We start from the raw sequence: 26,191 nt of genomic DNA, 5'->3' as shown, positions 1-26,191 counted from the left end.
AATTAGGTGCAGAAATCACTGCAATGCAGAAGAGYATATTTATTTACAGGCTAATAAAAATATATTATATTCAGCTTAGCTAGGTGTATACATTTTTTGCAAAATGTTCCATCTGCTACAGAAATRAGAGTAATCCATGATGTAATTATTTTTGGACAAATACAATAAATACCTGAATGTTTTTCAATACAACTRTGGATTAACATATATTGAGACAGATACAAACCCTCTTCACTGCCAAGAAATACACTTCTACAAAGGAAATACTACATACAGCCTTTGATCAGAGTTAAATTTATTGCCATAAAGCACTTTCCTTATCTTACATGCTTTTAATTAACATTGGTCCCAGATGCCAACAAACACTGTCCACCTTTAGCTTAAAATACAATTGTCTTACTGAAGATTGTAATAGGCAAGGAATTATATACCAAAAAAACTGCAAAATTATCTTCAGAATATTATTTTATTTTTTTAAGTAAAAATATATATACACACGCAAGTAAACCGTTTTACACTTTAAAAAATAAAAATGAAGTCTGAACACTGACTTTTCTCAGAAATTCTTCCAAGTCTAACTCATTCAACCTCTGGGAATCAGCAGGACTGAGTCTTCCAGTTACTGACAAAGGGGAGAATACACATTTGTCTACTGAATCTGGAAATCCCAACTTGCAAAACTTTTCTCAGTTTAAATATTAATCTCTAAGCATCTCAGTATGATTACAAATAACCACTATRTTAAGTTAGCTGCTAAGAAGTACAGCTAAGTGGAGACAGACTGTAGTGTCTGAGCAAAATTCTCCCTTTCAGGGCTTCCTAAACAAAGATTATAAAAACTGCTGGGAAGGAAATCTGGTGATAACTTACTGCTACCTGATATGTCAAGTCCCAGTCATTTTCCTCAGCAATTGTTCCTTCTGTTGATCTCATATAGAGATAAAAATAAACAAGGTAAAAGCAGAGAAAAGGTCCAGCAGATGAAGAAGAGAGCACAGCATCATGTGAAACTGGCAGACGAGGAATGTCAGGAAAATAAGTCTAGAAACATTCTTCCACTTCAGGCTAAAACTGATCAAATGGATTAAACAGAAAATAGAGTGTGCCAAGAAGTAAGGAATTAAAAATAAATTAAAAATTTCACCTTTCCCTCAAATAAAGGGAAACTGTACAGGCAAATTGAATGCCTTTTWAAAAAAGTTACAAGACTAGTTGGACAAATCTAATTTCTTACAGCTGCAGGAAGTTTTCACATAGCAATGATTTTCAGGACAAGATGACCACAGTTAGCTTTGAMCTATCCCTTCCTGACAGAGAGGACATTGAGCATTCCAGGCCACAGAYAGTTTCGGAGTGCACTCTGACTGAGTAGCTGTGGGAAAAACATAAATCTGCAAAAGTTCTGGCAGTGGATTCATCTGCTAACACACAGCCAAYGTGTCCTCAAGTTTCTGAAGCTTCAGAAAAAGAAACATGCCTGGGGACCTGTTTCTTCTTCACACAGCTTTATTTTTAAATACTAGTTTCTGTTCGGTGAAAACTGTACAGCCTTGACTATTTTAAAAACCTTCAACAGTATGCTGTATGACAAACACTAGTATAAAAAATGAACCAAATAATGTTACTCCACTGAGTACGTGGAACTCATGCACACACACACACACACACACACACACACACACACACACACACACAAAATGATTGTGTAAATAGCAAAGTTAAGGAATTTATAAATAGCAAAATATTTGAATAAAGTATATACATTTTTTAAGCTTTTTCTATAAACACATATATATATAGTGCTCCTAGGAGAGACAAAGTAACTGTGTTCTACATCACAACTTAGAACATAAGAATAATTGATGTTACTCTAAAGGCCTTTGAGGTTTTTTTCTTACGTATTTATACCCTACACAGTTAACACTTGCAAAGATGTCTTTTCACATTAGTTCCTCTTTCAAAGTACAAAACTATTTCACATYACAGTTCAACAGCCTGCAGAGCACTGAACAGGAAAGATGGCACTGCATGCTGAAATAGTAAGTGCGATGACTATGTAGAGTTTGTTCGTGGAGTGTACTGCACTTTGCCAAGAGATCTACCAATGGAGCATGAGAAATTGCTCAAAACACCATCCTCAACCTCCCCATCTGCAGCCATGCTGGGGGCCTTTAGATGCACACCAATAAAAAATATTTTAAGATACACTGCTCTCACAAAGGGAGTAACATTTTGCTTCAACAGTAAGACAATTATAGGTTAATAGGACTGCCATAACATAACACAGATAGGGTCAGACACCATATGATTCTGAGAACCTTCTGTAAAGTACTGTGCACTCAACTTCCACTTCTTTAAGGATTATTTAATGCGAAATGAATCTGTTCAATACTCATGAAAAGCACTCATCATTTCATAAGGTCAAGCTAATGATGACCAACTCAAACCACTCTGCATTTTTAGTCACCATATCCATTCAAATCAAACTAAATTGATGATGCTCAGAAAAAAATACCAAGGGGCCCACATTAACTGTGAATGATTTTTCAACTAATTTCACTTTAAAACCCCATACTACTCTACTTTTGGAGMAAGTTTCAAATGGAACAAATGATGGTGACTTTAAATAAAAACACAAATCCAAAAACCTCACTCATAAAATCATGGGCTGAAGGGTCATGATTAGAAAGCACTCCACTGCTTATTTGGGTTTTGATAGTCTTTGCTCAAATAAAACCTCTGGTCTTTACCATTCTGAGGAAAAAAAAACAAAAACAAGTGTTTTTTTAAAGTTACAGTTCAAAAATCCTAAATACAAAACACATGGATGTAATGGAACAAGTCTCCCCCCATCTTTCTAGGGTTAAAGCATGTTTCACACCAAACTGAACATAGCTGTCCCTTAAAAACATCCAAGGGTCAAAATTAGGCTGCCCACACATTATTCTGCTTCCTTAGGGACATCAATGAGATTAAAAGTGGAACATACTGAGGTTATCCATTTTAGAAATCCCACGCTTTGGTGGGATTACTCTTTTATTATTAAAAGAAATTCATTTCACATGCTGTGTGTTAGATAACTACTGTGTGTCACGCAAAAGACAGTTTTCCACATTTAGAATTGCTCACAATGAAGCCCTGAGGTAACCGCCTTTTCTCCAGGCAACAGTAATACAGTTCCTTTTGACAATTAATCATCCTTTTACAACCTAAACTAGTATATGCAACTTTAAGCAGTCAATATTGATTATCAATTATTCCCAAAGATGGGATCTGTCCACTTTCTTTTYTTTTGATTGTTTGTTTTTAGGATAAAGACTCAGCAGAACGGGTTAATTTGGGTGCAGTGTCTTCTAATGAAGCTTCAACCGAATTCCCCAGGTCTCCATTTTCATGTCCATCAATACTTGGCTTCTTATCAAACACTGCAAGTTAAAAAGAAAATTTATTTAAGGAAAGAAGTAATCTTGGGAAGGACAGATCAGTGATCCTTGTTTCAAAACCTTAAATGTTTGTTGAAATGACTACTAAAATTAAAGCTAACAAGTTTTTAGCAGAATGTAGTATGGCAGGAAAACAGGAACTATTTCTTTGCTGATTTTAAAAATGTATTTGAAGAAGCCAACAACATGAAGTGTTAAGGGGAATTAATGACTCCTAGTCCAGAGATAGRAAAAGATAAGAATAAATCTGAATTTCAACCTTTGGGAAAAGATGAACATGAAAAGAGTTCATAAGTTAATTCAGTTAATTCAGTTTTACCTAAGTAAACCAGGCCAAACAGTAAGGGACCAACCAGATGAACTGACAGTCCATTAGTAGGTTAATTGAATTGACAGCAGATTAATTTTACAATGAATATAAAAACAGTATTTTCCAGAAACTGGTTTGCATATTGAGACTTCAGAATTAAACYGCAGGTTTATTTTAGAAGGTTTACCTTGTGAGGGTTTGACATCCACATTCGCATCTTTCCTATTAGAACTTGAATTTGCACCTTCTTCCAATTCATCAAGATATAAACGGTAACGGTGTCCACTCTCATCCTCATATTCTACGTTTTCATCATCTGAATCAACTTCCGGAGCAACATACACTACTTCAAATTCAATTTCACCTCTCTAAAATGCAGTGAAAAATACAAATTTACTTACTATTGCACAGCTACCCAGTAGGATTACCAAGGTGAGCTAGATTACTAAAACAAATACATTTTACTGTTGTAAACACATTTACAGCTGTGTTGAGTACTTTGGATAGGTATCTGAGTTAAGCTTTTACTGACCAAAGTAGTACAGCTCTGTAGTATATAAGCTTTATATATATAAAGTATATATATAAGCTTTACCAAAACTACCCAGATCTCTTATTTGCCATTTCGAAATGATTTCTAAAGAGGAAGTTTTCTGATAAATTAAGCACACCTGTTAACTGTCTGAAAATGGGAAGTAAGGGAGGAGGAGGATTCTAGACCACAAAGCATATGGGAAACGTGGTTTGGCTGGAGCTATTCAGTCATAAGAATAAAGCATATGTCATTAACTAGTTATTTCTGTGGGGCAATATAATAAAATGGTTTCCATCAGCCTTCTGGAATAATGCTTAGCCAACACGTGTTTAACTGAACCACTACTGATCCAGCATTTTTCTTCTTCAATYGCAAAMCATAAGWGGATTAAGTGTAAGGTGATATAGCCTCAAGAATCACTGTAGCTTAGCATTACACTGTACTTAACAGGAAACATTAAAATTCAAGGCAATTCAGCAGGCAGAACACAGGAAGCACCTAAACATGCCTATGGATAGGAGGTCCAAACTGACCTGTTGGGAAAGAATMGTTACAGCTTCTTTATGTTTGGCATCTCTTAGATTAACTCCATTTACTGCCAGAATAGCATCACCAACATGCAGTCCTCCACATCGATCAGCAGGTTGCCCAGGATGGATTTCAGATATCAGTATTGGAACACCATGCTCCTTCCCACCCTATTAAAAAAAAAAAAAGCAGCAAACTATGTTAAAAGACATCTCAGTTAATCAAAAAATTGACATTCAGATAGTAGTTCCTAGAGTGCTTATTTCAAATTCTATTTTAGAAAATTAGAAATCATTCTTCAGATAAAGAATGTTTAAGAATGTGTGAGCTGCTTCCCTGAATTCTTCTCCCCAAAGACTAATGGAAAATTTCAAACATGTACTCAGAGAAGAGGCAATTCTCAACACTAATAAAATTATAAAATCCTATACAAACTAATGAAAAGTAGAAAACCTCATTAAAAAAAGCATATCGGGCACCATATTGACTTGAAAGAAACTATTCAGAATTAGAATAAATGTATAATAGTCAAAATTTTTAGTATTTGTTGTAAAAAATGTACACAGCTTTTGTTATAAGAGATACCAATACAGATACTTAAAGTTACAGTCACAACAACTAAGCTTTGGAACACAGATCTCAGATTATCTCTGCTCTTCTAAATACTTACACCTGGAACCAGAACTGGCTAATCTGCTGAGATGTTATACCTTACACATAAGCCAAAATCATCATAAATTTAAAGTAAATAAAAGTAAACAATTGCTACTTTAATATAAAGTAGCAATTATTTTTTTCTAATCTATCAAAATGAGTGTTGAAGTTCTATGCCCATAGTTATGGATTTGTGTATGCTTTTTTCATGTGTTCTAACAACACATTCACTGATCCGTGTATTTTTAAAAAGTAGGGATACAAACTTGATTTGCTGCTTCTGTGTCATAGTAAACAAATGCAAATATTTACTGTGATTGAAATTCCTAGTCCTTCATGGTCTTCTTTAACTAGCAAAACTTTTCTGATTGGACCAACACCTTGACTCTTCTTTAAGGCATCAGGATCCTAGTTTGATAAAAAACAAACAGCACAATCATAAATGTGTGAACCACAAACTGATGCATTTCAGCATTTTGTTTTGKTTTTTTTWAATTATATACAGGCAGTGTATGAGCAACAGAATTTTAGACTAGCTCCAGGCAGAACAAATTTACAGTGCCCCTTTACAGACAGGGTATGAAATTAGAAAAAATTCCTCATTATGCACTCCTGATGAGAATAATTATTTAAATTATTTCAGTGCTGATTAATGCACAACACAGAACTTAACTTCAAAAGAAGGAAATCGGCCACATATTAAAAATATTAAYGGACTACACAAAGAAGTGCTGATCACTGCTGAAATGTTATATGATGCAAACTCTGTTAAATGACAGAAGATGATGTCATACATGGTCAAGCAAGAGGTTGCTTGCTCAAGTTTATTTTTATTTTAATAAAAATAAACCACACCAAAAGCCATTGAACRCAAATCTTAAAGAGAGACTAAATAAATCAAGGTTTGTTTTTTCCTTATGTTAACTGATGCTTTCATGCATACCCTTAAAATCATAAATACACTTATCTGTCCACCAATGTTTTATATGCAATTAGCAGCATAAGCAGTAAGATCCATCTGACCAACTAATGCACTTAGAAGAGATCAAAGTAAAGCCCTTTGAAAATGTTTGATTTTATGCACTGAACACTGGGGTGATTAACAGGGCATGTGCCAAGTTGTATGAGTTCTATCAAAGACAGCCACAGTGGAATGCTGCTTAAAAGTTTTGTTTTAAAAAGCATCTTTAGAAGGAAAAAACACAACCAACAAACAATTATTTACTGTCAATTTATCTAGCCTTTTAAAAAAAAAATAAAATCTATTTCAGTTCAAACTAATCCTAAAAACTTTATTCTTGGTTTCTGTAAATAAGTTAGAGCCTCATTTTGAACCCTAGGTTACACATAAATGTATATGTTTATATCAGAGGCTCAGTTTTCAAAAGGACTGAGTGCTCCAAGGAAAGTTAAAGGAATTATGCCATCTTCTGTGGTCATTTAGAGGGATAACCTATTCAGCACAGAACTGTCCTTCAGCATACAAAAGAACAGATTTACAAGTGACATTTGAAAAAAACACAATAGTGAAGTGAAAACAATCACAAAGATTCACAAAGAAGTAACTCATGCCTGGAATTCATGTAGGAATGGCTCATTTTTTCAACTTACATGTCCTGGTGGTGCTTGCATTGGTCGTTTGAGATCATTCCGACCTCGACAAGCTCTAATAACAGTTTTGTGACGGTGAAGATGTATTTCTGCTTCCAGCTGATTCCACAGCTTGTCATGAGCAGGGCCTTTCATATCTCGGCCCAGTAACTGAATCTGCTGGACCCTACATAGTGACAAAGGGAGTAAAACAATGCTGTATTACAACTGAAAAAGCAATGTACCCTGGGATTCACACATTTCATGTGGTTACAGCACATGGCACGCAGCAACCAGTGCAAGAACCCTGGGGATTGTTTCTTCCTTTTGTTAGTTAACTGAAACCTGAGACTTTTCCTAATTAGTCTTAACCTTGAACCTGCCTCTGGGGATGAAAAAGAAGGAAACAACAACAAAAACCATCTCATGCTAAGGGACATGGATTGACTTCACATACCTTCCAGCTAGCTCCTTGTCTAAATACTTGGCTGCCAATCTTGCTCCATAAACCTCAGCCTGAAGCACAGCTATGTGTCTACGGAGGGCTTCATTCTCTTTCCTCAGCAACTTCACCTCAGCTTCCAGTTGAGCTTCTTTCACTTTTTCCTTCTTGTTAGCTTCAAGTTCTCTCTCCTTCACAATTACAGAAAAAAACCCACCAAACAAGAAAAAAAAGTTAGAAAGCTTTTATCCAAGTTTATAATTAAAGAGCATTTACTGTTTCTGCATACACAACCTGAAATAAATCTCCTGTGTACAAGACATGCATGCAGGAAAAGAAATAAAAGATAAAAAGAAAGCAGGGACTCTGGCACTACAGATAGTGGTTTGCATACTATCCTGTACAAAGGTGGCAAAATTTCAGTAGCCTGAATATCATCCTTACATTTTCTTGTCTTGCAAATGGGATTCAAAGTTAAAGAATACTATTTTTAAAATTAAAGAGGAATTATGAAGCTGCTAAGTATTTCAATTTAACCAAATTCTTTAACTATTATTATTATTATTATTATTACATGTAAAAATAAGTGCTTATGTCCTTAAAGTGACAATTATTTTCATGCAAACAACCAAGAAATGTCCAGCCAGAGACATTTCCAAGTCAGAGTCTGAAGACCACATAAAAAAAGTCAGGGATTCTATATATGAAGATGGCCACCCTGATAAACCTAAAAGAAAATTAGTGCAAAATAGCTCTGTTAAAAAAAAAAAAAAACCAAACAAAAAACAAAACAAACACCAACCAAACAAAACCCACATTAAAACCACATTTTAAGCAAGCTATCTCCCTCTGCCTCACTTGTTGAAAAAKGAATTATGGAAATATAAATTAGATCCACARTGCTCCACCCCAAATGTACTGAAACTGCACAGTCATTACATTTTCTAATACCCATGGTACTGGTGCAAAGTGAATTAGTACACTCAGATTGCTAAACTACAAAATCGACTTTAAGAGAGCATGCTTGATCACTTGTATCTTTTATATCTTGCACTGCATCCCTTTTATAAAGCAGGAGAAAACCCCATTGYAAACCAGGAAATAGTAGAGACACAGGGTCTAATACTGTTTCCTTTCAAAAATGGCTGTCAAATCAAACAACAATAAAAACTCAGTTCATCATAATGCACTTTTGAAGACATTGAGTACCCAAAAATCCCATTCTCTGCACCAATTACATTCTCTGTATCAATTACATTGTTAAACAAATAAAACCAGGAAATGCTACTAAAGAAGCAACAGGACAGAAAAAAAATTACAGAACTGGCAAGACAAATCTGTTATCAATTTGTAAATATGCTATTCACTATCCCAAGCCTAGATATAAAACCATTAATATAGTTGAYATTACCACATTTGAGAAATTACACAAGGTTGGTCCTTCCAAAGAGAGTTCTTTTCACAAGATATATGGAAGTATTTTTAGACTTGGACAAAACATTAACTTTGAATTTGACAGTCTACTACCTCTCTCATCTGTTTAATACTTTTATCAGTTTAGGTGAATGGAGTACATTACACCTATGCACATGTTGGTCAAGAATTGCCCAGMATAATGCTTGGAAGGAGTGGCTCACAGATTGCTTGAAATCACTGTCATTTCATTTCCTGCAATTCCCATGATGACCCACCTTCAGRTCAAGTTTGGCTCCATATGCATGTTAGAAAACATGTAACACAATGCCACTTCTGCTCTCTGGCTTTTGGGTTGTGGTTGTCTTTTGAGAATGACTCTCTGCAGCAAATCTCTGAACTGCAGGATCACTCCTAAGCCAAGAATTTTGACTAATCTACGTTTCAAGAATAGGAGTTTCCAAGATTATACAAATTCTTTCTATAATTATTTTGGTATTTGGCTATTTTAATTACAAGAATTCAARACTGACACCATTCTGTGTTGTCTCTGCCACACACTTGAGGAGTAAGAAGGATCAAAGTTCAGAYATAACACCTGTTTTACAGTAGCTGCAAAATCTGTATACAGACACAATGTTCCTGTTAGCTCTGTACCTATTGTCAATATTGCATCAGGATGTTCTAAATACTATAGGCTGCCTGTTTGTTCACTTTTACAACATCTTTTATTTGATAAATATAAAAAGACAAAGACTAAAATTTAAGACAGATATATTCCAATCTTCGTCAGAAAAGTAAACTGCTAAAGTGATCAAAGATACTTGATTACACCAGCAAATTTCATGCAGCACATTTTACAATATTTATACAAAGTAGCCAGCTTAAACACTCTCTCTCATCCAGACTCAGATTTTCCATGGATTTTCTCTGAATTTGGTTTACCATTTCAATTAAATTTAAACAGGAAGCCAAATGTTACATTTCTAAGTAAAATCACTTTTTGTCATGCATTTTAAATGTCACACCTCAAATACAAGGCAAATGCAATCCCATAGAAGTGTTTTCTTCCTACTTTCTCCATTATTATGAYTACTCTTCTATGGACTGTCTCCATATCACCATATGAATTTAAAAAAATATCAAAAACTTTACAATACAGAATCTCTGAAGATGTACTGAAAGAGCATGTCCTGTTTTGAATGACTGTCAAGAGATTTGACGAAAGTGTCAAAAATGTTTAAAGAAATCAAGAAGCTAAGTTACGGAATAGTTTCATGTTTTCTAGTGTACATAGTATGGCACAATTTCTGAAAACAGAATATGTACTTTCTGTTGGTAATATAAAAAAATCTACTAAAAATGCAACAAGGACGAAGACTAAAGCTTACACTTACCAGCTATCCCATGACTTTTCAAAAACCAAATACTGATAATGAACCATATAACATAATCAAAGTGGAAAAGCTGTTTAAAAACCTTTCAAGTCTACCTCCATGAAAAGATAAAAGTCAAGTTTGCTTCATTCTTTCTTCATATCTATGTATTATTGTGTTCATATAGTTTTGGCTGTTACACCAGCCAATAAATCATATTATATCATGCCCATGAAAAAAATAAGAAAAGGGGGAAAAAGGAAAAGTTGACAGGATTTTTTAAAACTATAACATGCAAAATACTTCATATTACACTCATTGATGTGTATAGTGTTTATGCTTTAGAAATTGTATAACACCTTAACATTTTTTGACATAGTGCCAGAACAATCTATCAGAATGTCAAGTTGCCAGATATCACCTCAAACTAGCTGTAGTAATAATAAATAGAATGCATACAGACTTAGGAAAGAGGGCACCACATCTAGAAAAGAAAAATTAAAATGCAAAGGAAATTTTTTACACCGCATCTTGCCAACTGTTAGGAAGAAGGAACAAGACAGATCTGTTTTGCCAGTTTCTGAGGCCAACATATATATATAAGCTGTTGCACAAAAAACAAAAGCACTGCTTAAACACAAAAAAAGTGGCAATCAGCATACTTACCATTTCATCCACAGAAAGGACAGACTTAAGACAGAAGARAAGAGTTCCATAATTAGAGAAACAGGCAATAGGAAATTCAGGAAAATGCAACAACATAAATTACTTAATCCAAAAGGAATTCACCAGCAAACTGCATATTTCATTAGATGGCACAAAGCACAAGCACAGTCCTACAATTCTATTTAGCAACAATTTTGGTATTTTGCAGTGAAATTTATTAAAAATCTTATTGAAAACTTAACCTTATTGTAGTATGCCAAGTTAAAATGCCAAGAATCACTATAATGAATAGCAAGATAATACAATACACATGAAAGAATCACAGAAAAACCATTCCATATTATAACATTATATAGATAATCGATTTTTTCCTTTCAGAAAGAACAACATAATATGAGGTACAAGAGGGACATAAAGGACAGGCAGAAGTATCAGAAAAGGCATCAAGCGCAAAAATGCAAAAACAAAAAWAAATTCGACCAGGCAATTTTATACTCTCCCAAAGGGTTATTTATTATTATGATTGCACTAAGAAGATTTACCACTSCTAAAAATGGATTTGGCCTGAACTACATGATTATCAATTGCTTAGCAATTTAAACATTTTTAAATGACCCAGTTCACCACTAGGTACAATTTTACAGATTATAGAGTATACATTCATGCTACAATCTACACACAAAATAAGAGTGTCTTTTCCTCAAGTAAGAAGGAAGTCAGCCAGTACAGAGCTTTATTTCCCCACTGCACATTCTTTTGACACAGTTATTCTCTGCCCTCAGAGGCCTTCTRTCTACCAGAAGGTCAGCACAACAGGTTTTATTTACTCAAACATCAGAGGTCCCATTTTATTGTCAGTTAAGCTGCCTCAGTTTTGCTTGTTCTAGTTTTGCAAACTTTCATAGCTTTTTTTATCTGGAAGAGTTTAAAGTTGAGCTTCTGTTCATTAAAGCTATGAAATCCCTAAAGGCAACGTAAAACAAAACACTAGTCCTCATATTTACAAAAAGGAAAAACTAAAAAAATTAAGCAGAGAATATCAGTCTAAGCTGTAAATAAAGTTCAATTTCAACACAAACAAAACCTGAACCAATATATGCAAAATGTATTTACAGTCACCTGTGGGAAGAAGACTGCTGTCAATAGCATGGATATTTAATATGTCTTTAGAAATCATTTATAACAAGGTAAAGAGAAACAAAAAGCTTAAAAGTATTACTCTCTGTGTTAGTCAGAAGTTAAGTCTAACAAAATTTGGGGCCCAAAATCACTCACAGTGATGTGTGAACTTAAAAATTTGCTACATGTTAACCTGCAGTTTCACACTTACAAAATGCTGGTAATATTTAACTAATGCTTATTTTAAAGCCGTGAGAATTATTTCAAGCTCTAAATAAACGTTGCCACACTGTAGCTGTAATTCACTATGGAATAAATTATGTGTGGACAATCCAGRAAATTTTGCTCTTACACTGAATATACAACTATGAACCCAAGAACAGCAGCACTAACCAATTTCAGCTTTTGAATCTGAAACACAAAGAATTTGGATTATTCCTGTTATTCATTGATTAGCCTAGACATTCTTGAAGACTACAGACTACAACTGTGTTTTATTCTACATTATTGTACATTAATAGGACAAAATAGCAGCAGAGACTCATGTTCCACATATATTGGGAGTAGGTAYTTGCCCAAGCAATTTTAGAAAGTCAGAGAGAGATACTTTGATTCATGTCAACAACTAGAAAGCACATGTACACAACACTATTCTCCAACCTACGAAGTCATAGTATTAGAATGTGAATCTGTGGTGTGGGCAAGTAACAAGGCAGCCTATGCTCTGGCTATCAGTCAATGCCAACTAACTGCACAGATTAATTATTGTTAACTTTTGGTGGACTTTGTAAAGGTCTGAGTTTTAAAAAAAATCTGTAGTTTATTGAATTCTTCTATTACAGTCTTCTTCTATTATCTTTTGCAATTTCAGTCTTCAGAAAAGAATCACAATAAATCACACAAATATTTTCTTATTTTACTTCCAGAAACCACTAAAAATGGTTTATTGAAAAACAGTTTCTTAAATCCTTATTCTTTATTCTGGTATTATTCACGTTATTTTTAGTGGTTGCTAACAACCAATTATAAATGTTATTTAAAACCAAAAAAGTTAACACTTTTTATATGAAAATTTGTAATCAGCTTATTCACACCTTCCAAGGAAGAACTTCAGCCAGGAGAGGAAGAAGAATAATATAATCCTACATTCAAATTGCCATACTCACCAGTTTTGCCTTAATAGCCCCAGAGTCAACACTCTGGCCAGTCTTGGCATGTAGCTGAAGCTGAACAGCRTGGAGTTGCAAAAGCTGATCATGCACTTCCTTTTCCAACACTGCTTTCTCTGCCTGTGTTTCTGTCAGTTCAGACTTCAGATCAACCAACTGTGCCTGTGAAGATACAATCCATCATAGCAATGAGAGCAAGGATTAAATGGGTCACCAGAACTGTGACATATAACACAGCATTTGCAAGTACATGTATGCCACACATGGTGGAATAGAGGTTAATATTAACAGTCACACATTCCTCTGTAGCCCAGCTTTAACACTGCATCATTTGCAGGATTTTCTCCCCAGCTGCCACAAAATTCATCCACCCAAGGAACCAGCATCAAACCACCATACTGCCAAACATAAACAACAGTTGAGCTTTTCCTCATGCAGACAGTGGCATGTTATGATAATGTCCATTCCAAAACAAGGCAATGGCATTAAACCTATGTATGATTTACACCCATAGCAATGTAAACACAATTTTAAATTATAAAATTATTAAATCTTACAGAAAAAAAATTGGTCAAAGCAAAATGACAACTATTTACCCAATTCTGAAGTCAAATGATCCTATTTACAGGTGTACCATTACCAACAGTTTAACTGAAAGAGCAAMTAAGTTGGGTAAACCAGAAGCCATGAAATGCCCCTAAAATGCATAYGTAGAAAACAAGAAATAACAACTAACTCTTGAAAAAGTGGTTTTGAAACAGTTTTCATGCAGGGTTCATATCTGGAATGAAAGAACAAATACTAACATGTTTACCAAGTTTCTTGTTATCCTTAAGTTCAAGTAGCACTTTATAAGATAAGCTACAATTAGATAAGCTTTAAAGCTACTATTTGCAAAAAAAAAACCCATGGAAATGTGATTTCAGGGGATTTGCAGSTGAATTGCCAGAGTATATTTTTGCATCCAAAAGATTTGGAACTAAAGATCAAAACTAAAAAGTGACTAATTCTTAAAAAAAAAGCCCTCTCATATTAAAGGAGGGTATTTTAGGTATTTTAATAACATTATTCTAACATTCAAATAAACAATGAATGTCAGGTTGCAAGACAACTTGCTATAAAATATTTGTATCTGTTAATGAAAAAAAAAAAAGCAGAAAGGATTTGACTATCAGAAGGGAGTGTTTACTGGGTCTAACTTCAGGTAAATAATTTAGATGAATGGCCTCCTCAAGCTTCCAGAGATAAGTAGGCACTTCCAGAGGTGACTCAGAGCACCTAGAGTGCAATTTGATGAGATGGATCAAACCAACTTCCAGCTTGCAGCTGCCAAGAAGAACAGTCTCCCTTCCTGCCTCTTGGCTATGCCTTTGGTCCCACATCTCTGGGACTGGATAGAGCCATCTATCTCCCCCTGCCCCTTTAGGTGGAGTCTCAACAGAACAGCCCAGCACTTACTCTTTGCCAAGGAAATGGAGTACAGGCATTCTCACCTTCCAACTGCCAGAATAGCAAAAAAACTTGAAAAATTCGTAAACCCTCACAGAACTCTAAAGCAGAAACTGCTTTGTACAGTWAGATGATATTTAAAATACTACAAAGCCAAATAACTTCAGAGAAATGAGTTACTTACAAAGCTGCATTGTTGTCCTCAGTGACCTGCCATAGTTAAAGTTTCTCTGCTGTGGTTTACCTACCCTCTAACAAAAGCAGACACACACCTGAACTAACACAGMGAATGAAAATATCACCTGCATAAAAGCCGATGATATAGAACAGAGCAGATAACAACGACTGAATAATGAAGGCACAGTTTGACYCAGTCACAATTTCACATCATGTGTAACAATATTTTGTTATTATTACATACTGTATATATTAGATCTACTTTTAAAAAAATAAGACCATTACTGTCTTGCTCCTTTTTAACATCTAACATGCTAACTTTTATTGCTTTTTTATACATACAGACATACTCTCTCATCCACTCTAATTCCAAAGTAAAATTACTGTAAAATGACCGGGTGTCAGAACTAGTAGAGAAGGGTAGTCAGAGTTCTGGTGGGAAGAAAAAATTTATTTCCCTGTGCAAATAACAAGCAGAAAGAATGATGGCCACCAGCTTTGCAGGGTGAAAGATGCCCCAAAAGTATCACAAAGAGACTGTCAAACATGTAACAAAAACTTAAAATAGTACTCTGCATATGACCTAGCATTTAAATCCATATCCTGCTGTTTTAATCACAGAATCGTGGAATCACAGAACAGCCTGGGTTGAAATGGACCTTAAAAATCTGGTTCCAACCTCCCTGCCATGGACAGGGACAYCTTSCACTAGACCAGGYTGCTCAGAGCTCCATCCAGCCTGGCCTTAACCACTTCCAAAAATGGGGCACTCTGGACAACCTGTTCCAGTGCATCACCACCTTCACAATAATCAATTTTTGATTTTTTTTCCTATTACCTAATTAAACCTACCCTCCTTCAGTTTGAAACCGCTCCCCCTTGCTGTGCCACTACATGCTCTTGTAAAAAGTCCCTCTCCAATCTTTCTCATAAGCTCCCTTCAGGTACTGTAAGGCCTGGATAAATAATGAGCACAAAATAAAAATAGTAAAATGAGAAATAGTATGAGCATGTAACATGGAATTACTTTGTTTACACATTATGAAAAGTCATAAATCCATCCTCAGGAACAGATGCAGGCACAAGAGTCACACCAAAATGCAAACACAGCAAGCTGCTTTCAAATCCTGTCATGTACTTCCATTGAAGGCTGACAAATCTTTATATTACTTCACAGAAGTCCCAGGTTAGCCAACTCACTTAATTTTTCTTTCTATTACCTCTTACTAGCCCTGTTTTTTTATCCAAATTCTCTCAATTTGTCATAAAGGAAATACATGGAAAGACTCTTGGAAATTCAACATCTCTATCTTCAGTTTTAAAAGCCACTCAGTAAAAACCAGCGATGGGGCAAAGACAGGAGAAGAAATGATGAGCACAAACAAGGACTATCAATAAGGCCATTCCTGCCCAGAGCATCATTCACTGCACACAAGGGTCCTACAGAAAAAGATGGTGCCAGATAATATAGTATTTCAACTTGTATAAACCTAACAGGATAAACACAAAGATAAACTAATGCTTCATAGGCAACTGTACTAATCCTTTAACTCRGATGTACTCTCCAACAAGACCATTGAAGAGAGATGTCATGTATTTTGGTGGTCACCTGCAACTGCCCTAGAATTTGCAGACAAGTCAGCTGGGGACAGAAGTTAGAAACATCCACCCACAAGGAACCATTRAGCTTCATGGTTAGGTGAGTTCAGGAAGAGCACCAAACAACAAATACAGAACAGAAACTTTCACTGGGGAACAATAAGGGGCAGAGGTTGAAGAGAAGGTAGTATGTTTACTTTCATAACATCCTTTTAACTGTAACTTGATGATTCAGCCAAAACAGGAACTTTTCTGGGCAGAATACAACCATGCAAATTGGTAATTACCATTCATTAGCAAGCACCATATAACAACATCACACCTTAGTTTCTCTCAGCTCCCTTGTTTGTATCTATGCCCCAGCCAATGCACAGCAAGTAGTATGACCAGAGTGTGGTCATGGAAGTAGGATCTAATGATGAAAACCTATTTCTAAATTCTAAAAAACAGTCCACAATTCAAGTAAACTGGAGATCTTGGTCAAAWTAATCAAACAATAAAACTCAGCATTTATCTTCCAAACCATCTAACATACAGATAAAATCAGAAAAAGAGTTTGAAAGGTTAACTAAACATTTAGTCCAATTTGGGGGCATATTTTGCCATTTACCAGCTATTTTGTATTTCTCAGAGATTCTGCAGCTATGAAAATTAAACACAAATTTCAACTGAACTACTCAAGAATTTATAAACTACTCTTTTTATTCCCATAGGAGACACAGGAAATCATGGCACTAAGCAATAAATATTTTTTCCACAAATATTCAAAAATGYAAAAAACCCAAAAATCACTAGGCAATAGAGTCCAATGTCCTATTTTTAATCAACAATTCTTACTTCCTGTTCAAGCAGTTTTGAATTATCAAAAAATTGGGTTTGTTAGAAATTATCTAATACTAAGCATGTATTTTAAGCTGGCAATATAATAAATGCCATCTTAAATGCTGGGATCAGTGGCATTTATAGTCAAGGAGCTCCTGAAGTCTTAAGACTCTAAGAGATCAAGAGTCTTAACAGCATTTAAATCTCWCCTGATTACTTTATGTATTTTAGTATTTTTCATATGATGGTCTGAACTCTCATTCATATTTTACATAGAAAAGTGGCCATTAGTTATTCTAACAGAACAGTTAGAATTACTAACCAAAAATCATTYATTTCTATTCAATCTCAGAGACGTACTAAAACATCTCATACTAAGTTTATAAATTGTAAAGAATAAGAATGTGGACCTTGCCCTGAACAAATTGCAACATAAATTCATCAAGGAAAGGGTGAATAAACCTAACAGAGAAGTACAAATACAGAAGTATTTTTCTATGGAAATATACAACAGGAAGCAGACATGATAAAACCACAAGTTTGCTCTTAAGCATCACTGCTTGAATGAGGCACTAGAAAATGGCAATATTGCAATCTTTGAAGATGTAAAACATGAGGGGGAACACACAGAAACCGAGAAAACTTGGGAAAGTGGGATGATGATTTACATACCATGGTGACAAGAAACAGCCTCCACTACTGAAAGGGAAACCAGCTGCAGGGGGCTGAGGTGCACAATAAGAGATGGCATCATTAGATAAAGTTATGACAATGGTTTTAGCCTTGGAAAAGCTTTTCCATTTTCTGAGCTATCATTGCAGTAATTTCTGCAATATGGACAAGAATTTTATTTGAGGAAGCAGATACAAAATATATCTGGGAATTGCATATTACCCAGACATGAACAGTGAAAGCAAAGCCAAGCTGAATTGGAAAGCTGGATCATAGGCCTGAATACTACTAGGGCAAGACAGTGGCATTATTCACCACACCAAATAAAAATGAGAGGAAGACCTGAATTCCCTCAAAGTGTAATGAATGCACTTCTTGGTATATGAATATCTAGCTCAAAAAAATTCTAAGCATAGTTCAAACACAGTAGAAAACTCACAGATTTTCAGCAAAGGTAAGCCAGATACATATGAAAGTATTCATGATCAGCCTCAAGTGACTAAAAGTCATAAGCAAAGCACTCATCAAATGCCTTTGGYTTTTCTAACATTCCAGGCCTTTAGGGTACACCTAATTCATTCTTATGCTAAGCCTTCTAAAGTCATAAAGGTCTGAAAACTGTCTTTCTAATGATTATTTTTTTCCATTATATAATCTGTATRCCGGAAGCTAGGAGGTCATTTCAGAATTTCTTAGTTACCTAAACAAGGCAGTCTTAGTGCCATCTTTATATTTGTATGTCTACATTTCTTCCTATTTCACCTTCCTTCTCGATATGAACTGAATTAATTTTCAAGATTCAAACAGATCTATTAAAGGGGTAAAGGTGTGTATGACTCAAGTTCCTACAACATACAACTTTTACACTAAACAGCTGCTAGTAGGAAAGAGTGACAGATTAGTGCCCTTTCAGAGGGAGAAGTGGGAAGATCTTTAGCTAATTTGTTTAATGCACCCTGAGACAGATGCCAACAGCCCAGTATACAGGCAGCACATGTGCAGTTCTGAGCTAGAGACTGAGCTGCTGTCTCATGTCCAGCCTACTAACCAAAGAATGTAGAGATGAAAATGACAACATGCTGTGATGTGGAACTCCTAGATCATGCAAGAGAACAGGGAGTGCCTGAATCAGAAGGTCTTAGTGACTTGAGAAAGAGCTCAACACTTCCATTCCCCACAAAACACGAGATTTCCAAGCTCCATTGATTCTGTTACTAATAGAACACCTCTGGCACACATATATATATATTTAATAGCTAATTTTAAAGGACAGGTCCTTATGTATCTTGCTASAGGATCAAACCAAAATTCACAGACAAATTAAGTTTATGAGGTGCTTTTATTTCCTCAGCAGCATGTCCTTACATAATTTATACTGGACTCCATAAACTTTACTAATATATTTGTATTTATGTATTTCAATGTTCACTCCTGATCARGACTACCAACCTTCTGATTCAAAGGCYKCAGGATCCAAGAACATGAAACACAATAGAGCACACTACAATGCTGTAATTACTCCATGGCTTCTGTCCTAGTACATGCACAAAAAACCAATATAAATATCAAGATATGACACCAGAATATTTGCTTAACGTTTCATTCTGGGGGCATGTTTTTAAAGACAGAAACTACTTTTAAAGGTAAAAGCAGGTAAAAACCCCCAAAACTTTAATTATGCTTTACAAACAATRAAATCATTACTCCTAAATATTCCCATAACACTACACAAGTGCAGGACAGAAAACCATTTTTCAGAATAAGACAGCTGTAGCTCCTACAGCCTGAGGTCTAAACACACTCAGACACCAAATATACAAGTGGTTCAACATCAACAGAGCCCGACCTGCACACCCCACATAMTGCCAGGTTTTCATGGGGACCCCTAACTTCACATCAGCCCCTTGATGTGAAAGTAGCCAGAGCTCTTAATTATGATRTTTCTCTAACTGCTAGAAGAAAGGATTGCCTTCATTATCTCACCAGTATCACTCCACCACTTTGTCTAGAGCTCTCCAAAAGACAAGAACAACACTACCCTTCCTCAGTCTTGACTATTTGATTCTTCCTGTCTACTACACAGCATTTGCTGCAGTTTCCCACACAACTCTATTAAGTTTAATGGACTGYTTTGAATGAGAAACCATGAAACAGAGCAGAGCCCTATTAATCCCACAGTGCTCCTTGCAAAACTAAACAGTGTGACTGCAAAATGTGTTTCTGAATAGATGAGACAATAGGAAACAGTAATTTTTTACAATACCCCCCCAATTTCACCACAATGCTTACAACTTGTCAATGACAATGTTTCAAGATATTAYTTGAAAAGACTGTACTGACAGATTTTTAAATTATAAAAGCCTTTATTTAATTAYTATTGYGACAGCAAAMAGGACATATGTGACTTATATTTTTRGCTAAYGCTAAATTCAACAAAACAGACTTTATCATTTGGCTAATAAGAATATGAACAACAAACTTTATGACTACTGACTCCCTAAATAAAAGTATGGTAGTGTAGCTTTGTAAGCAGTCTTGATAAAAATGAAGTGCATGAGGACACAAATGAATCACAAATTGATTTAATGCACTCTTATTATGCCCCATACAGAATACAAAGTACAGAAGACAAACGAATTGCTCCATTTCCCAGGTTCTATTCTAGTCCTAAGAAAGCATTCAGGAGACTCATCAGCAAAYTAAAAGGAAGCAAAGCAACATTCCTACTTTATCTTCTCTGCTGAAGACCATTCAGGACRTGTAATTATCTGTACACTTTTCCTCCCAACAATTAAAAGATAACATCATAATAATACYGCATGTTAAATAAAGCATCTTAAAAATTTGGTTTCCCTTTACATAAACTGATACATCCACCAAAATTTTAAGGCCTGTKACTGATCATTTTCACCTCTATCATTAAAATACCTGCTACTCCTAAGTAGAACATAAACTACTCAAGATAAAACTAACTACAAAATTTCACTTTGTGCTTGACTGTTTCATTCTGTTTAAACCTCCTTAAGAAGAACAAATTACTTTTTTTTTTTAAACCACTTTGCTGACAGGGACAAATTTCTGACTGCCTCACAATGACTGTTTTTGTCAGGTTCTCCATGCTTCCAGTTGCTTACTAGGAAGAACAAATCTGTTCTTAGAAGTTACATCAACAGTTTTATTATTGCCATTATTTTGAAATCTGTACTAGCTATGCAACATAATTCAGCAAATAAAACCAATAAATATAAACTAATTTACTGGTTCCCTCTCACTTTCTCTTTGGCAAATACCAACAAATGAGATAGAAAAGGAAAACACTTTACCACATACAGACTGAAAATTAAGTAAGCTAGTTAAATTTGTATAGAAGTATATAGGCTTCTGATACCGGAGAATACGAATTAAGCATAGGCATAATTGTAATTTAAAAGGGCATCATTATTCTGATAGAAGTAACATGTATCAAACTAATGACAATTTAATATATAAGCCGACTGGAAAATGCATGTAAATMTATATTTCCCGAATATGTCAAAAATGCTTACATTTTAGAATATCAAATTAGCTGAACCAAATCTCGCTCCACTGCTTTTTCAAAAAGACCACGCTCTATCTAGTACCAAGAGATTTATATTCCAAAAGAGAACACATATCAAAAGTCCAATTAACAAAATAACACCTCAGTAAATACTGGAAATATTAATGACATTTGAGAAAAGTAAACAAGYTATTGTAACTATACATGTCTCAAGAGGCAAAAAAATGTCTTGGTCTTCAACAAGTGCATTTCTCACTACAAGATAATAGAGGGAAGGCAAAAAAATCCAAACAGACCCTCTTAAGAAGGCGTATGGGCCTACCTTGATTTAAGTACTGCTGAAAAACAGAGCAGGACTGTACCTCTGCAGTGYGTCCCATAAAACGGGCTCATATTGTCACCTACATTTAGCTTTTCCAGTTTGCCGCTGKGTTTTTTTACATACACATCTTCATTTTACCCACATCATTCTATATGTATGTTAACTAAATAGGCTACAAATACTTCAGCTTATAAATTATGTTCCTCTAAGCCTGCTGATTCCAACAATCACGGACATAAAACTACATTGGACTTCTTAAGACATACACGTTTTCCTTAGTTTTAGCATATACACAGGCTTAATTCAATTGCCAAGATACAGGGTGTGCTCCTGCAGACATTCCTTTCTAGCTTGTTCATTTCAAATTGCAGAATCAGATTGGCAGTCAAAGCGCCAGAGTTAAAGACAAGCTCAGTTTTCACTGGCACATTGACCTACTTCTTTTATTTCTACAAAATTGCAGATGTGCAGAACTTTTTTTTTTTTAAATGGACATTCAGACAATATCATAGTCAAATGACAGTCAAACAAGAAAAACAAAACCTATGAACTGCTTCTCAGTTAAAAATTTTCTAAAATCTCAGACTGATCACCAGCCTGCATCTGCTGATTTGCRTGGCTTTCCAACAGAGAACCACAAAAAATCTCCTTTAAAACGTCGGTCATCTTCCTTTGTTCTAAAGGAYTGAGGTCCTTACTATCCACCATCAAGACACACTCCTTCATTTGTTCACAGTGAAGTGAGGCTGATCTCAGAAAAGACAGTGGCTTGTACTGCCAAACACCTTTTTTTCCTTCTCTTTGATAAGCTACTCAATTCAACTCTGTCTTACTGTGACCAGCAGGAAAATAATGAAAACAAATCCTCTCCTCCAACATATCATTAGTTTAATTTAAGACTGYAAATGTTATTAGCACAGTAGTAAGYTTATAAACTTTCACCACCCTAAGCAGAAGTAAATTTATTTGCATACATCCCCTGTGCATCTGCAATACCTTCAGGCTCCTTCTAAAAATAATTGGCCCAGAACTGCRAACATATAGCCGCTTCTTTGGAAACTACTGTCTTCCTAGAACAATTCTTTCACTATTCAGGAATATTCTTCACACAATATTTTGCCTAGACTCCTCTCTCTAGCAGTAAGTGGCAAAAATTTTGCACCAAGTACACCAAGATAGAAAAATTATTTTTGAGAAGTCCTACAGCAGCAGCATCCATCCACCAAATCTCAAGCTGTGCCTCTGAAAAACAATTGTACCAATTAGAGAATGCACATTAAGCTGATAAAGTGGATAAATCTAAGTCTGAATTKCCTTTGTTTATTCTTGTCTGTAATATTTTAAGACTCAGCAATTTTGGTCATGGAAATGGTATTCACAAATACCAGAATGAGATTCACAACTTTTTATTGTTTTCCTTTATGAAACAATATCACTTATTCAGTAAGACAAGTCCAGGCAAATTCAGCTGCAGGAGTAAGCTTAGTCAAACTTAGCTTCATTACAAGTATTATTATAACCAAATAAAGGGGTACTTTTCAAGAYGGCTCTAATTTATTGGCATGAATAAAGGTACCTAAGTAAGATATKATTGAYRACATTTTTGTGAATGCGACAAAAGYTTTGTATTAAAATGTACAAGCATATAAAATTACAATGGTGCGTTATTAAGAAATGATTGCTATCTTAAAAGCTACATGAAGTACRGTATCTTGCATTATAAAAAAGGAGTAAAACCACCAATCACAGCCTGGGCTCCAGTACTAATATTAGTGATTTCTTTCAACATACATAATTTTACTCTTCATATTGGTCACTGGGGGAAATCCGTGCTTGTAAGAAGACACTCATTTTCAACAGAGCAGCTCCATCTTTTGGAGATATTAAATGGCAGCTTTCATTTCAACTTTATGACTCCAATAAACATGAGGTCTTAAAATTAACAACCTTCAAGGTAATACTAAAGTCTTCTAAAGGTCTATTTGAAAGATAAAAASTCCTTTGTATATATGAGGCCTAATATTACTTCCAGTAATAAAAATACTCCACAAAGTAAGACTTTTTATTCACTTCTAAAGCATTCACTCTAGATTATCAGTATCATATTTATCAAACAATTACCTCAAGCATGTAGATATACACAATAATTATGCTAATTATTAACAACTACTAACCGTGCTCCTTTGCTTTTCAACTCATAAGAGCTKTACCTTTCAAAAAATATTTAAGCTTGAAACAACCTTTTACAGAAATCCATTATCTTAAAATAAGCTGAATACTCACCACGTTTACAGGTCTGTACACAACACCCACCAYCCCTGTGTAACATGCAATAAATTCTCATTATCTACCATAAAGTCATATATCTCATTTTACAAATACTTCATGAAGCCTTCTGTATAGGTTGATACAGTATATAACACATAGAGTAAAATAAACATCACTACAGTAAGCATTCTGATGAAATAAAGAAAGGCATGTAAAAAATGGGAACTTTGCTCTACTCTGAAAAATACTACTCCTCTGTCAAACTCCACAGGTTCTTTTGCATAACAATGTCTTCATACCAGGAAGAAACCTGATTAAAACCAAAGATAATCTACTTACTTTACTTCCTACTGAAAGACACACCTTCAGAAGAGCAGGTTACTGCTTGAAGACTCTCAAATTCTTTTATTATAGTAAGTGTAACACAAAGGACTGAAAGAAGGGAATTACGTCTATTGAAGGTCTTACAAAGCCCATATTTTCACAGTTTCTCAGATTTTCCCCTCCTACTCCTATACACTTACAAGTTAAAAGAACAAGCAATAGAAGTCTGAAAACTAAGGCCTACAAGAGATACTGAAGAAACTGAAGTGCTTTAGCCCAGGGAAAAGGTAACTAAGGAAAAAACATCAAAAGCCTTCTAATTGTAACTGAAAGACAAGAGGGCAGTTCACATTCACACTTACTAGGGACACCACAAATAACACCTACTAAACCAAAGATAATCAGATTGGACAGATATAAAATGACCATGAAGTTCTCTAGAATTTCAGCCCAGAGCACTCCAGTGCTTTCATAGGCCAAAGGACCTGCAGCCCTGCCTCTCAGCATTATCAGAACAAGGTAACTCGGGTCTGGCTTCTTTCTTCCATCCTGASTGAAACTCTGTATCAGGCATGAAAAAAACTTTCCAACAGGAAGGCCAGTTATTATCCTACCCACAGAATATGCGACCTCTCCTATTATGTTCAGTCACTAAGCTTGGCAGAGAGCTATTTGATCTGCTTTGAAGTGTGAAGGCACAAGAGGACCTGTCAAAGTCCATCCCCAATCCTCTTTTCTGTTTCCTTTACTTGCAAGGAGGAACAATGTCCTCATTTTGACTACTGACTCTAAGCATTAAGCATCTCGATCCTGTCTTTGTCTTCTTTTTAAAACAGGTTTTCCAAATTCACATAATCTAAGAATCAATTAGGCCGAAAAAGAACTCTGGGATCATCAAGTCCAACCTGTGACTGAACACCACCATGGCAACCAGACAATGGCACTCAGTGCCACATCCAGTCTTGCCTTAAACACCTCCAGGGACGGTGACTCCTCYGCCTCCCCGGGCAGCCCATTTCAGTGTCTCACCAGTCCTTCTGTGAAGAACTTCTTCCTAATGTCCAGCCTAAACCTCCCCAGGCACAGCTTAAGACTGTCCTCTCATCCTGACTCAGTGCAAAGCGAGGGCCAGTCAGCATCATCTGTTGCCCAACATTCTTGCTTTCAACATCATGAGAACTCCTTTGGCACGCACCGCTCCATGCCAGAGCTGGAATGACCAAACCCAGAAGGAAGATGCCCGCGGCCAGGCCCGAATCCTAAAACGCGGGGCCTGGTGAACCCTCCCCAGCTGCTTCGGGGCAGGAACGGAGCAGGAAGAAACCCGGAGGAGCTCCCGCTGCCCCCGGGGCACGGCACGGTCCACGCCACGGCGACACGTCCGGGGATGCGCGCCCGGCCCGGCCCCGCCCGGTCCCGCGGCAGCCCCCTCACCTCCAGCTTGTGGTTGATCTGGGACACGGTCTGAGCCTTGTGGCACAGCTGGGCGAAGCACGAGCTCAGGCTCGTCATCTTCTGCCGCCCCTCGTACGTGATGTCGGCCTGGTCGGGGTCGATCTCGCCCAGCAGCAGGTCCACGTCCACGAACGCCTTGTCGAACTCCTTCTCCAGCACCTCCAGCCAGCGGAACATGGACACACCGCCGCCCGCCGCCGCCGCCGCCGAGGCCGGGCCGGCCGCGCCCGGAACACAGGGACCACCGCCCGCCGCCGACATAGTGCCGTCGCCGTCCCCTCCCCTGACACGGCAGTGCTCCCGCCGCCGCCGCTCCCGGC

The 26,191-nt window shown here is 36.2% G+C and overlaps 1 protein-coding gene across 1 annotated transcript; it reads right to left on the bottom strand.

Annotated features, from left to right (window-relative positions):
* On the bottom strand, window positions 1-26,139 carry GOPC (golgi associated PDZ and coiled-coil motif containing). Its single transcript, XM_057368985.1, has 8 exons — window positions 25,851-26,139; window positions 13,243-13,407; window positions 7,518-7,693; window positions 7,082-7,247; window positions 5,783-5,878; window positions 4,822-4,986; window positions 3,941-4,121; window positions 1-3,425 (listed from the first exon to the last, which is right to left on the bottom strand). The coding sequence occupies exons 1-8, from the start codon at window positions 26,130-26,132 to the stop codon at window positions 3,307-3,309; spliced, it is 1,350 nt and encodes a 449-aa protein (XP_057224968.1). The 5' UTR covers window positions 26,133-26,139; the 3' UTR covers window positions 1-3,306.
* Between the last annotated feature and the right edge of the window lie 52 nt (window positions 26,140-26,191).

Source organism: Malurus melanocephalus, unplaced genomic scaffold (assembly GCF_030028575.1).
Source record: "Malurus melanocephalus ecotype Western Australia unplaced genomic scaffold, MMel_1.1 scaffold_100, whole genome shotgun sequence".
In the NCBI taxonomy this organism is placed as follows: domain Eukaryota; kingdom Metazoa; phylum Chordata; class Aves; order Passeriformes; family Maluridae; genus Malurus; species Malurus melanocephalus.
Note: the sequence above shows the minus strand (reverse complement) of the source record. Positions and strands in the feature narration are given on the sequence as shown.